This window comes from Salvia hispanica, chromosome 3, assembly GCF_029641045.1.
Source record: "Salvia hispanica isolate PSC_SH4W2 chromosome 3, Shi_PSC_v1, whole genome shotgun sequence".
Classification (NCBI taxonomy): domain Eukaryota; kingdom Viridiplantae; phylum Streptophyta; class Magnoliopsida; order Lamiales; family Lamiaceae; genus Salvia; species Salvia hispanica.
In genome coordinates this window covers 28,939,497-28,952,407 of record NC_142694.1, presented here as the reverse complement: position 1 = coordinate 28,952,407, position 12,911 = coordinate 28,939,497, and the positions used below count along the sequence as shown (strand labels likewise).

Genomic DNA, 12,911 nt, shown 5'->3' with positions numbered 1-12,911 from the left:
ATCCATGTAGGAAACTTGAAATAGATTATGAACTGAGGCAAAACATAGGTGAAAAAACAAATGACAAGGCAAACATCCAAGGCTCAATTCTTGATGATAAATTTTACAAGTGTAATCAGTTTGGAAACAATAGTAAAAAATTTAAAAACCAGAAGCATTTTTGCATATGTATGTAATCCAAAATATGGAAGAACATGATCAAGTATTGTAGTCAAAGCTTTGGAGTATTTAATAGTAGTTCAGCAATTGATGTACTTAGGCATTCATATTCAAAATATTACAAGGCCCAAACTATTTACAGCATACCCAAAAAAACACTAAAATTGTAATTTAAGCACCATATTAAATCAAATTTATATCAGTGGGGAGACTAGAGCAGCCCTTGCTTCTGGTGTTTCGGCAATCGATGAAAGAATATGATGAAGATGAATGATATACTGAGATGAAGTTATGTTAGTCTTCTTATATCTGTTCAGCTCAAGTCATAGAAGAAGAGCTTGCACAAAATGGTGCTGCAGACTACCAATTGGCTGAGTTTACAGACAGATAAGAGCCAAAAAGAAGATGCTTGAAAATCTACATAGATTTGCTTTACTATCTCTGCAAAGCTTTCTGAGTTTTTACCCACAACTAAATACTATATGAGGGTCTGATTAACTTATGTTTGGATATAGTATAATTTTGTGTAGCATGTAATTTTGAAGATCCCCTGTTAAAAAAAAAAGCGTTATCCTTTCTTGTCATCATCATCAATATTTCTGCTTTAGAGCTTGTGTAAAACCGAAAATTCAAAAGTGGGATCTTTTTATACTATGTAACTGAATGATAATGGAAAACACAGTGCAATTCTCTTCTTGAATATTAACAATTTATAGCCTAACTCAACCATATACAGTTAAGTTGACAAAATTCCGAAGTGGCAAAGATCCACAAAAGGAAAGAGAATAAAAAATGGGGATACACAATTAGCAGCAGCATCAAGTGCCAGAGATAGCTAGCTAAGACACCACCACCATCCCCAGCAAACCAATTCACATCCACTGAAGAACAGTTGAGATTTTGATCAGCACACCAATTCACATTCTCATTCGCATAGTCGAGATAATTGTGATCCATGAACGGCGTCGGCTGATTCAGAGGCAGCGGGCAGTAGTAGTCCGGCACCGGAAGTTGAGTGTTGGCGCTCGTAGCAGAAAAGATAGCATCTTGATCAATTGCTTCAATCTCATCCAAATCAATAAACACATCATTCTCCTCCTTCACCATTGCAGCCATAACATCATCAGCAGCAGAAAAGATATGATCTTGATCAATTTCTTCAATCTCATCCAAATCAATAAGCACATCCTTCTCCTCCTTCACCATAACATCATCAGCAGCAGAAAATATATCATCTTGATCAATGTGCTCAAACTCGTCCAAATCCAACACCACATCAATCTCCTTCTTCACCATCGACAAGAAGTCGATTCTTGATCGCACGGCCTGGCCCAATTCCAGCAACTGGGACTCGTCCATGAGGTCGAGGCTATCGTCATATTTGGTCTTGGCGAGTTCCTTCTGCCGCCCTTTGAAGAAATCGGCGGTGGGATTGGGCTTGTAGGAGTCGATGAGGCGGCGGACTTGGGCGAAATCATCCGGCCAGATGAAGGAGGAGTTGGTGGAGGGGTCGTGGATGATCATGCAGGCGGGGACGTCGCAGAGAGTGGTGAGTTGCTCAATTTTCTTCACTAAGCCTCCCTTTCTCATCTTCAAAGCTGCCAATCTTGCTTTCTCCTTCTTAACCAACTCCATTTTTAATTTCCCGCGCCCCATTCTTGGAGAATTGATCCAACAATTTGAGGCAGAGACAGATTTAGTAAGAAGGGGGCGTATATATAGTACTCCCTCAGTCCCAAGGAAGATGACCCCTTCCTTGGGCGGCCCGAGATTTTATGCAGTTATATTTTGTGTGGTAAGAGGAGAGAGTAAAGTAAGAGAAAGGGAATAAAGTAGAGATAAAAGTGTTTCCATTTTAAGTAATGAGTCATCTTGATTGGGACAAACCAAAAAGGAAAGTGAGTAATCTTCAATGGGACGGAGGGAGTATAAGGTTTGGGTTTAAGTCAAATTAACTAAAATTTCCATAATACAAATATGAAATAACGGTAAACAAAATACTCAGAGAGAGTTGGTGGTTGTCAAGTTTTCATGCGTACTTTTTTTTCCTTGAGAAAATGCCATTTTTTTATTTCGTAATGAACGAAAATTATACGATCGTCGCAGTCCACTTGCAATATACTACTCCCTCCATCCCACAAAAGATGTCACACTTTCCTTTTTAGTTTGTTCCACAAAAGATGTCACATTTTTTTTTTTTTGGAAAAAGTATTTTTAATTAGTTAGAATCCTCAATATTAGAAATCACTAATTCGCGAATATGATTAATTTTGAGTATTGGCCAAAATGAACATAGAACCAGTCAATTGCCGCTAAAAAGTGCAAGACTAAGCAAATCCTCGCCTAAAATTTCTTCGAAAAACAGAATATGGGATGTAAAATATGAAGCTTTTTGTCAAATACTTTTCACTTTCATCTGTGTGCAAACTTGCAATATGCATTGTACAAAACTAGTAATAAAAAACATTAGTCATCTTTACTTTTCTCTATTGAAAAAAGTAGTAGTATAATACTCTGTTCTACAAAAGATGTCATACTTGTGAGATTACACGATATTTTAAGAGGTTTTGTTTTGTGTTTTAAGTAGAAAGATTAAAGTAGTTTTTATAGGTGTTAATATGAGGACGACTTTGTTCAAAAATGGAAAAGTGAAATCCTATGTGGGATATTTGAAATTCTAAATATCTATTTGAGATATTGAAATAAATTTGTATGATTGAAAAGAAACGGAGCCTCCCTCAATTTAATAGAAGTGTCAAGACCCACCCCACCTGTTTTGATGTGCCAAGATGCAGTGATCCACTGATAAGTAGATCGACTCACTCTCGTTTACTCTCTCATTTTCAAAGGGTGAAATATTGCAGAAAATTGGGAACATTGAGTTTAGGGACTCGTTCCTACCCAGCAAATCAGTCTATAACTTAGCCCTATGATCCTCAAGTGGCAAGACACTAGCATATGATAAATACAAAGAAATGATTAAATCGATCAGATCACAAACCCAATGCCAAAAACTCAAATAAATTTGCTAAGCACCAACTTGAGGTTCAAAACATATATCCTTTCTCTGACCAATTTGATGCTCTGTGATAAATGTTGGATTTGGCATATGCTTATGAAATGAAACGTACCAACTAATCCAAGAGTGCTCAGGACAAAATCTCCTACACGAAGAATATCCAAAAAGATAATCCGACAACCTTGATCTGCGATCAACTTTAAAAGGACAAAACCGAGTGACAGCCCTTCTTCAATCATTGGAAGAATCAAGTTTCATTTTAAGCAGAATATATACGAGGATCCAAAGCTCACTTGTACTGTTGAGAAACTTCCATTATCAGCTTATCCATGAATTGGCATTTCTTGTCAAATCCCCATCCTGGATTGCTCTGTATAATTCCAATTGGTTAAATACAAAAAAGACGAGATAACAATGAGATACTATGAAATATCATACACAGAAACAGTGCCCCTTTAAAACATTCAAATTTCCAATGAATCAAAGCTTGAATGTCAGACAAAACTACTACGAGAATAAAAGATATTGAACTCTAGATTATCATTGAAATGAGACACATAGAATAACAAAATATAGACAACCAGAAAAACAAATGTATGGAAGTTTGGCTTGGGATGGATAAAAATGTTGCTGGGCTTAGTATGTTATATTTTGTTTTTCATCTAGGGTTATTAATTCTGGTTTATCATTGGTTCAAGAATAGCTACACTATGGCAGGAGTTTTCCAGTTACTCCTTGTGTGAGGTGTTGAATTAAATTTCTAATTGTTTCTTGTCTAAATAAATTCACCCCAAGTCTATCAATTTAATCATTTATCAACAGCTGGCAACAAGATCATTATCCAGTGAGCCTCTCATTATAGCTCAACCCAAGTTAAGAAGTCATCCAAAACATGCTACACCCAAATCAAGGGGCCACCTACATGCTAATACATTCAAGATGCCAGAGTTTTTACCTGCAACGAGAGAACAGCACGGTCAGTAAAACGTTTCACAGAAGCAGGTGTGCTAGCTGGGAGAGTTTCAGCCACTCGTTCAAGCTCTCCTAGTTGTTGCTTCGCAGTCACTCTATCTGGACCAGCATAATGGTCTAAAATTGATTTCATAAGAGGAACCCTCTTCATTGTTTCTTCCATAATTTCCTAGATAGAATATAAGTCAAACCAGTAAAGTTACTAATGCAAAGGATGTAGTATGAACATCCTAATCTCATGGAATAAGAGAATACAAGAGTGAGAAACGCATCAGAGCAACATGCTTGCAATAAGAATCGAAACATGCCTTCATAGAGTAACTAAAAATGCATAAATTGTTAAAACAAATTACGGAATACTTCATAAAACAATATGACCATCACCATATCCAAGGCAGAATTAAAACAAAACAAACCAAGCCATCTCATTCTTTGTTCCTCTCTCAGAGAACGTAATTTGATGCAAAACAAGGCAAACGTAAAATAATTTACATGCTTTCTCCAGCTAGAATATTTATGGTAATAATATAACAATAATAATAATAATAATATAATAAAACTTCAACAGAAAATTAATCAGTGTCCTGAATTTGATTATATATGAGGCATTAGCGTTTTCTTCCTATCAAATATGCTAAAGCAGCAGGAGAAGCTATTCATTTTTAGTATCTCATTAATAATATTAGTATTAAACCAGTGTTTGCTTATTCAGGATGTTTTCACTAAGTCAATGACAATAATAATGAAGTGAAAAAACTTGTAATGAAACCAAATTATTCCCCCTCCATCCCACCATAAGCGATTCACATTGCTTTTTGGGACATCCCACCTAAAATGAAGCATTTCCTTTTTAGCAAAAAGCAACACATTTCCTATCTCTTACTTTATTCTCTCACCTACTTAATTCTTCTCTTGACTTCTCTATTTCATTCTATTCACTTAACTCTTTAAATACATTTTCTTAAATCTCGTGCCCAAAAGAAACTCCTCGCTTATGGCGGGACGGAGGGAGTACTACATATGTTATTTGTGTGCACTGTTAAGAAATGAAGTTGTAAGAATCATAAAACCAATAATAGATGCACTAACCAACTTCAGAACCTTCCTAAATAATGCCGAGTATTCAAAATGAGTCATTCAGATTTCATAATCTCCAGTTTGTTCCAGTACAGGCTAGAGACAAAACATATTGAAACTACAAAACCTGACCCAAAAATAAAAGGAAAAAGAGAAAAATAGGTTTAGGGTTTAAGACCAATACTAGCTTTAAATCAACAACACATGCAGATATTCTGTACCACTCAGGAAAGCAGAAACCAAAATTACAATTTTCATCTACTTTTTTATTTTATCTTGTATATCTTTCAATTTTTCCACCACCATGGAGCCGTCTTGTACTGATTACCATGACCAGGGACCCTCCAAATTTGAAGCACAAAGCCATCCAATCTTTCTCACTCACAAACCTCACTTATTTGTGGACACAGACACTGTGTGATTTCTAAGTCGAATAATGAGGTAATATATGCAAAATGGGGGCTACTAAAAACCCCACAAGACAAATGCAAAAGGTGTACAGAATGGTCACAAAAAGGGCATTATAGCAGAAAAGGAGCTTTTTTCAGTCTCCTGCAAGCTTTTCCCCTAAAATAACATCCTGCTACTTACCTCTGCCATTTTAAGAACAGAATCACAATTACTAACATCGAGTTCTGATTTCCCAGGACTTGAAAGAGTTCTTTAATATTGTAAGAGAGAGAATAATGTAAAGAAGAGTCTTCTCTACATTATTTCCTCTTTTACTTTATTTTCTCTCGACTTTAACTATTGGATATTATTTTTTCAAAAAGAGTGCAAAAAAGAGAGCCTCGCTTAGCGAGGGACTGAGGGAGTACTAAATATATGTGACCTATATAAATTACCCCGCACACCACCAACATAGAAAGTTCAATTCTCTGGACAAACTTATACATTTAAGTTTCAGAATTCAAATGAAAAATCATCAGGTGCCCTACTTAATTTAGGACACATAATAAAAGCTTAAAGGAACCAATTATATATTTAAATTGACAGGAACCATAAGTAGGTACAAGTTTTACCTCCCACTCTTCTTGACTCTGAATCCCTTCATATGCCATAAGGAATGGCTTCATCTTCTCAAGTGCATCACGAAGAGGAATAGGAGCTTTCTCATCAATATCGGGGCTCGTGCCAAACTCTTCCATGAAGTACTCCGGCTCACATTCAATCTGCATAACAAACCCCAACATAAGCAACCAGTTTACTAATCTCAGGCATCCGATCTAAATAAAAAACAAACCAGATTACCATTATGTTCGTTTCGTATGCTTCCAGAAGAGCTTCGTCCATAGGAGACGGCAACACTCTGCTCGACATTTCCTCAAACTCTTCTGACAGTTTGCTCATAACCTCCGGCCCCAGTCTCTTAGCCACTTTCTCCTCAGCAGCCGGGTCCCCCAAAAACTCAGCAGGTTCATCTTCTGCATCCCCATATCTATCATCTCGGCTTCCTCTTCCACCGTATCCTCCCCTTCCTCCTCTTCCTCTCGCCATCCCTCTTCCTCTTCCCCGGCCTCCTCCTCCTCGTCCACTTCCTCTCCCTCCTCCCCATCTTTCAGCTCTAACTTCGGGGCCAGCTCCCCCTCCACCTACGTCTCTTTTTGACAATATTCCCATCGCCTTTTTCACTTTCTCCTCTTCACTCAACTGCACTCGAGCAGTGCCCTCATTAGATGACCGGCGCTGCTCCGAAGCACGGGGTTTCGGCTTCTCCGGTTGCGACGCAGGGGGTGTGTCGGGCTTCCCCCGACCAGCACCCGACAAAACATTGAAGATACTCGATGGAACCGACTTGATTGGGGCAGGAGGAGCTTCTGATCCAGCGGAATCCAATTCTGCTTCTTCGTACTTCGACAGGAACGACATTTTGGGATTAGGTTGTTGCGGCGATTGAATTGCAGATTCTTCTCGCCGCGGCGAGAAGGAATTTGGGGGAACAAAACCAATGCCGCGGCCCCGGCCGAATGTGGAGGGGTTTGATTCATTGTTGACGAAGGAAGAGAACGAAGGAGGAATACCTCTGCCGCGACCATGGCCGTGCGGCGGCGGAGAAGCGGCGTCGCGGTTGGAATTTTTGGATTCGTCTTCCGGTGGGGTGTCGACGGTGAACTGGAAATGTGAAGGAGCGCCGCGGCCTCTACCTCCGCCGCCTGATGAGGTGGAGAGAGCGGCGGAAATCGAAGGGCGATAAGGGATTTTGGAGATGCTTCTTCTCATTCTGTTGAGGGGTTTTGGAGTAGAGAGATCTCTTCTCTTCGATCAATTTATTGTTATATTGTTTCTACTTTATTTTTTTTTTATTTTCAATTGGCAAATGGATATAAGTAGTAGGAGTGTTTTATATTCTAATTCACCCTGTAAATTGATAATACTACTAAATAATATAGGTTTAAGAGCATCTGTGGACTAGCATAGGACTAGTAAAAAACATCTCATGCCACGTCACTAGGACATTCTACTGCACTGCCACATCACTACAAAATCTCACTGCATAATAGTGGACAAGTACTAGGACATCCCAACAAACAAATTTACAAATTCACACAAATACGGAATTAAAATTTCGACACGAATACGGAGAAAATGCAATCATAATTTTATTAAATAAAAAAACAATTGAAAAAGTACAAATCAACCAAAAAAACAATGATTTCCACAAATTATATTATAAATATCAACGTGCACTCCTCCGCGCCCACAACTCTTCAATTATATCCTACTGGAGTCGAATATGGATTTTTATTGGCGCATGTCGGCAAATGCACGGACCCAATCAGCGTCCCTGTGAGGTATCCTCATTAGTTCATTGGCGGTGACCACGCCGTGACTTGGACTGACAACATCAGCATCTTCATTGGCTCAATCAGTCAGTTCTAGACCTTCTTGTTTGACGATCATGTTGTGTATGATAATACACGCGCACATAACATCAGCAATGCAGTCGTCATACATAACCGTGTTGGACCCTTCACCGCCGCCCATTGAGCCTGGAGCACGCCAAATGTCCGCTTCACATCCTTGCGCGTTGACTCTTGTCGTTGCGCAAAGTAGATCTTCTTTGGATCTCGTCTTCACAAAGACGGGTCACCTAGGGTATATCACATCCGCCAAATAGTACCTCTAATTGTGTTGTTGCCGTTAGCGGCGAAACTGATGGTCGGACCAACGCCTATTCAACTACAGCTCGATGCTGGATGGCGTGAGGTACCGCCGGCTGCTGTTGCTGTAGGACCGCCTGTATCAGGCGATTTATCTCCGCGGACGTATAGGCCTGCAACTCTTCGTTAATTCATCGGCGTACTTCATCAGCACCCGCACCACTACCACCCGCATCAGCCATTCAGGATGTAGAGAGAAATGTAAAGAGAAAGAAGAGAAACTCGTTAATACAAGTGGTGCAAATGAAAATGAAGTGCAACGAGCCGTATATATAGAGTTTTGAAAAAAAAAATATCGAAAAAAACACTAGTCCGTTGGGATCCCACAATAGCGGACTAGCCGATGGACGAGAGGACGGACGACCGCTTTATCCGACGGACAAGAGGTCGTCCGTTTCATCGCCGGTTGCAGTAGTGGACTAGCGCGATGGACGAGCAGCTCGCCGGTCGCTAGTCCGCGCGCTAGTATACTATTGTGGATGCTCTTACATCTTTAAATTAAGGGTCAAGATCAACTAGATTACGAAGGTATTAATGTCAATTAACAACAAATTAGTTATAATTAACTTTTGAAAAATATCTCAAAACTTTAAATGCATATAACTTTCTCAATTTAAATTATTTTTTTCACAACATATATTAAATATAATTTTATAAGGATTCCAACGCTATGTTTCAATGTCAAAATTTAATAAAATTTTCATAAATATTCATAAATTTTGTAAAGAAATTTTATATCAATACACTTACATAATATGTCAATACAGTGCTTGTACAATGTCAATATGAAATTGTGTTGACATTCCCATGTCTTCGTGTTGATATATTTAATGCACTATATTGATATTGTGTTCTTAAATCCTAAACTGATAGTTTTTATTATCTTTTTAATATAAAAAAATGAAAAACGAAATTGCAAAAGACAACTTATAGACCATTTGATCTCTAAAATCCTATGATCTTAAATTAATTATAGTTAGCACTTAAGGGATGAGTTTGCAATCACATCCTAAACGGAGTATTTATAGCTGACGTTACATAAATATATGTACTCCATACATCCCAAAATAGTTGAGACATTTCTTTTAGGCACGAGATTTAAGAAATTGGTGTTAAAAATTAAAGTGGAGAGTAAAGTAAGAGAAAGAATAAAGTACTCCCTCTGTCCGGTTACATGTGACATACTCCTTCCGTCCCATTACATGCGGCATACTCCTTTCGTCCAATTGTAAGTAGCATATATTTCTTTTTAGGATGTCCTACTCTAAATGACACTTTTCTAAATATGAAAACATTACTATCTCTACTTTTTCCTTCTCTCTTACTTTATTTTATTCACTTTATTCACATAACAACACTAAATAAAATCTCATTTTTTGGAACGGAGGGAGTATTTTTTTTGGTCACAAGTTTTTAGGTATTGTTGTTTTTGAGCGATCGCTTCGGAATTGCACATGTTCGAGCTGGATAGTTTGTAATATTTGCGTAAGAGCATTCACAATAGCATCGAGATCGTTTGGACGATGCCTCGTCCGTCGCCTCATCCGCCCTCATCTTCCCACTGCACGGTGGCGGACGAGCTCCTCGCCCGTGGACGGTGCCTCGTCCGACCACTGCAGGCCAACGGGCGAGTTCATGCGTTTTTCTTTTTTTTCACTTTCTATATTCACTCCCTCATTTTTTTACTTGCCACTTGACATGACCTCCGCTCGTGGCTGCACCTCCGACCCGGCCACACGACAGATGTATGAAGACATGATTGAGATCATCACGAAGAAGTTGGGTTTACATTAGAGTAAGAGTGTAGGTTGTTTTAAAATTAAGTAATGTAGTTCTTTTTCAAAAAAATTAATTAATATAATTTTTATAAAGAATTAAGTAACGTATTCCCTCCTTATTCAAAAAATAGAAACATTTGAAACGGCATGATTTTTAATGCACAATTGATAAAGTAAGTGAAAAGAATTGGTAAAGTAAGAGATGAAAGAAAAATGAGTAAAGCAAGAGTGAGGAAGAGAAAAAATAGTGAAAATAGAGTTAGTGGATTGTAGGGTCCATGTCCTAAAATAGAAATATTCTAAAATTTATATTTTCAAGGAAGAACCCAAAATGGAAATAGTAGCTATTTTTAAAAAATGGAGAGAGTAGTTTTTATTTAAATTAAGTAATGTAGGTGTTTTATTTAAATTCGCTTTGTTTTATATATTATTTTGTTATTTATAATTTGAAAACAAAAAAAAAATTAAATATAAAATTGAAAGGACGAACACTAATCCGGCAACTAGTCAGCACCACTGCAGGAGGAAGGTTCGGACTAAGAAATGGTAATGTGGCGGCCGCTAATCCGGACACTAGTCTGGACCATTGCTAATGCTCTGAGTCTAAGGGCTCTCTGCCCTCTTTTGTAACAAAAAATTTTTGGGAATCAACATGAAATTTGTATAAAAACTCACTAACAACAAGACAAAAGTACGGTCGTTTTGTTCATGTCAAAAAAGTCTTGGTCCTAAAAGATACTATATTAGAAAAAAGGTTTAAATGGAAAGAAAGATTCTTCGGACAAAAAACTTCAAAGAATTTAACGTTAACCGCACTACCATCATATTTGGAGATCTAGTATTGAACAATTGGGTGCCCTACATCACGTGAACATGACTATAATTATAAAAGGATGCCCCTCTTAGGCTCTTAGAATTGATGTTTCAACAAGCGATCATCTTAACTAAAACTATTTATAATGCACGCGCACCCATCGTTTTCTTTTTCCTTATTTCCTTTTCGCCATTATTGCTAGCTAGCTAGCTCTAGCGGGTAATCTCTGTTTGTACGATATTTAGCTAGGCTACTCTTCTTATATACGATATCTAGCTTGACTAATTTCAATATATACAACATCGATTATTTGCACAGTATCCCTGCAAGTACAATCTTGTTAATTGAAACATACCTGATATGTGAGGGGAAAACTAATCATATCTCGGTGAGTTTTCATTCCATAAACCGTACGATCTCATTTTTTAGAACATTTATCTAATATGTGGAGGGAAAACTGATCACATCCTGTTATGTTTTTATCCTAACACCAATTAGTGATAGAAGTAAGTTAATTTGATAACTCAATTAGATAAAGTTGCTTTTAGTGTTTCCTCAGACACTATTATTGTTGTATAATTTAACTATCTAATTATTCTTCAACAAATACAAATTAGTTCTATGATGCAGAAACGTATAGAGAGTGACTGAACTGGTAAAAAGAATTCAAAGAATTGAGAACTTCAGAGTATAAAACTCAATGTAAAATTAATAATCAAGTCTGTCTTTTAAGTTCAACAATGAGGCTTTTATATAGGCAAAGGGAAATCCTAAACTTATGGAAAATAAAACTAGAAGGAAATAACTAAAAGGAAATACTACCTCCGTCCCCCAAATTTTGACACAGTTTACTATTTCGGTCCGTCCCTGAAAATTTGACAACTTCACCTTTTACCGTTTTTAGTAGTGGACCTCATATTCCACTAACTCATTCCTACTCACATTTTATTATTAAACTACTCCCTTCGTCCGCGATTAGGAGTCTCGGTCAATTTTGAGCAACCATTTTATAAAAATGATAAAAAATAGTTAAAGTTGAGAAATGATAAAGTAAAAAAAAGAATAATGTTGATAAGACTCTTGTCAACATTATTCTCTCTCTTACTTTACCATTTCTCCACTTTAACTATTTTTTATGATTTTTATAAAATGAGTGTGCAAAAGTGACTGGGACTCCTAATCGCGGACGGAGGGAGTAATACTTTAAAAGTAGGATCCACATCCCACCAATTTTTTCAACTCACTTTCCATTACATTTTTTAAAACTCGTGCCGAGTCCAAGTGTGTCAAAATTTGGGGCATGGAGATAGTAACTGAAAGGAAATAAATAAAAAGGAAATCCTAATTTAATAGAGGGAAAAACAATTAGTATTTTTCCATCTACTAATTCTACTAACTTAGGAAATAAACAAAAACCAAAAATAACTTGCTTAACCTCCAAGTAATGGAAGTGCATCATTCTATTCATATACTTCCAAGAAAATACATCTAGATCTTACTAATAGAAAAATAGTGTACTTTAATATTCTACTTCTGCTATTGATGTCCTCCTCAACACGTTACTAGTGGTTGCGCGTGCCTTCCTCTCGACTATTCCGACGATGAGATACTGGCCATCGCAGTTATACAGAGCTTGATTATCTCAAAAGACTCTTGAATGACTCTAATAGATTTTTGAAGAGAATCCATTAGATTCTTGAAGGAGTAGGGGGATGGAGGTGACTAACTAATGTGACGATGGATCAATGGAGAAATGCTAAAAATTAGTACTTATCTCCATCCCATAAAAATTGACATTTTCCATTTTAGAACGTCCCATAAAAGGACATCTTTCTATTTTTGCTAACTTTTTTCTCCCTAATAAGATGAGTCATATTCTTCTCTAACAATACTATAATTACTTTTTCTTTCTATCTCTCTCTTACTTTACT

General features: G+C 37.2%; 1 protein-coding gene across 1 annotated transcript; it reads right to left on the bottom strand.

Annotated features, from left to right (window-relative positions):
- Positions 1-3,155: 3,155 nt before the first annotated feature.
- On the bottom strand, positions 3,156-7,497 carry LOC125214477 (uncharacterized). The gene is made up of 4 exons (XM_048115522.2): positions 6,479-7,497; positions 6,250-6,399; positions 4,134-4,319; positions 3,156-3,548 (listed from the first exon to the last, which is right to left on the bottom strand). Exons 1-4 carry the CDS (start codon positions 7,445-7,447, stop codon positions 3,468-3,470), a joined length of 1,386 nt encoding a protein of 461 aa, XP_047971479.1. The 5' UTR covers positions 7,448-7,497; the 3' UTR covers positions 3,156-3,467.
- Positions 7,498-12,911: the final 5,414 nt, after the last annotated feature.

Bases quoted from the DNA above. Each gene is read 5' to 3' on its own strand.
- LOC125214477 (XM_048115522.2), bottom strand. From the start codon at position 7,447: ATGAGAAGAAGCATCTCCAAAATCCCTTATCGCCCTTCGATTTCCGCC. The intron at 4,320-6,249 runs GTAAAACTTGTA...TATTCTATCTAG, and splicing joins AGAGTCAAGAAGAGTGGGAG to GAAATTATGGAAGAAACAAT. The intron at 3,549-4,133 runs GTAAAAACTCTG...GGAATTATACAG, and splicing joins GTGCTGTTCTCTCGTTGCAG to AGCAATCCAGGATGGGGATT.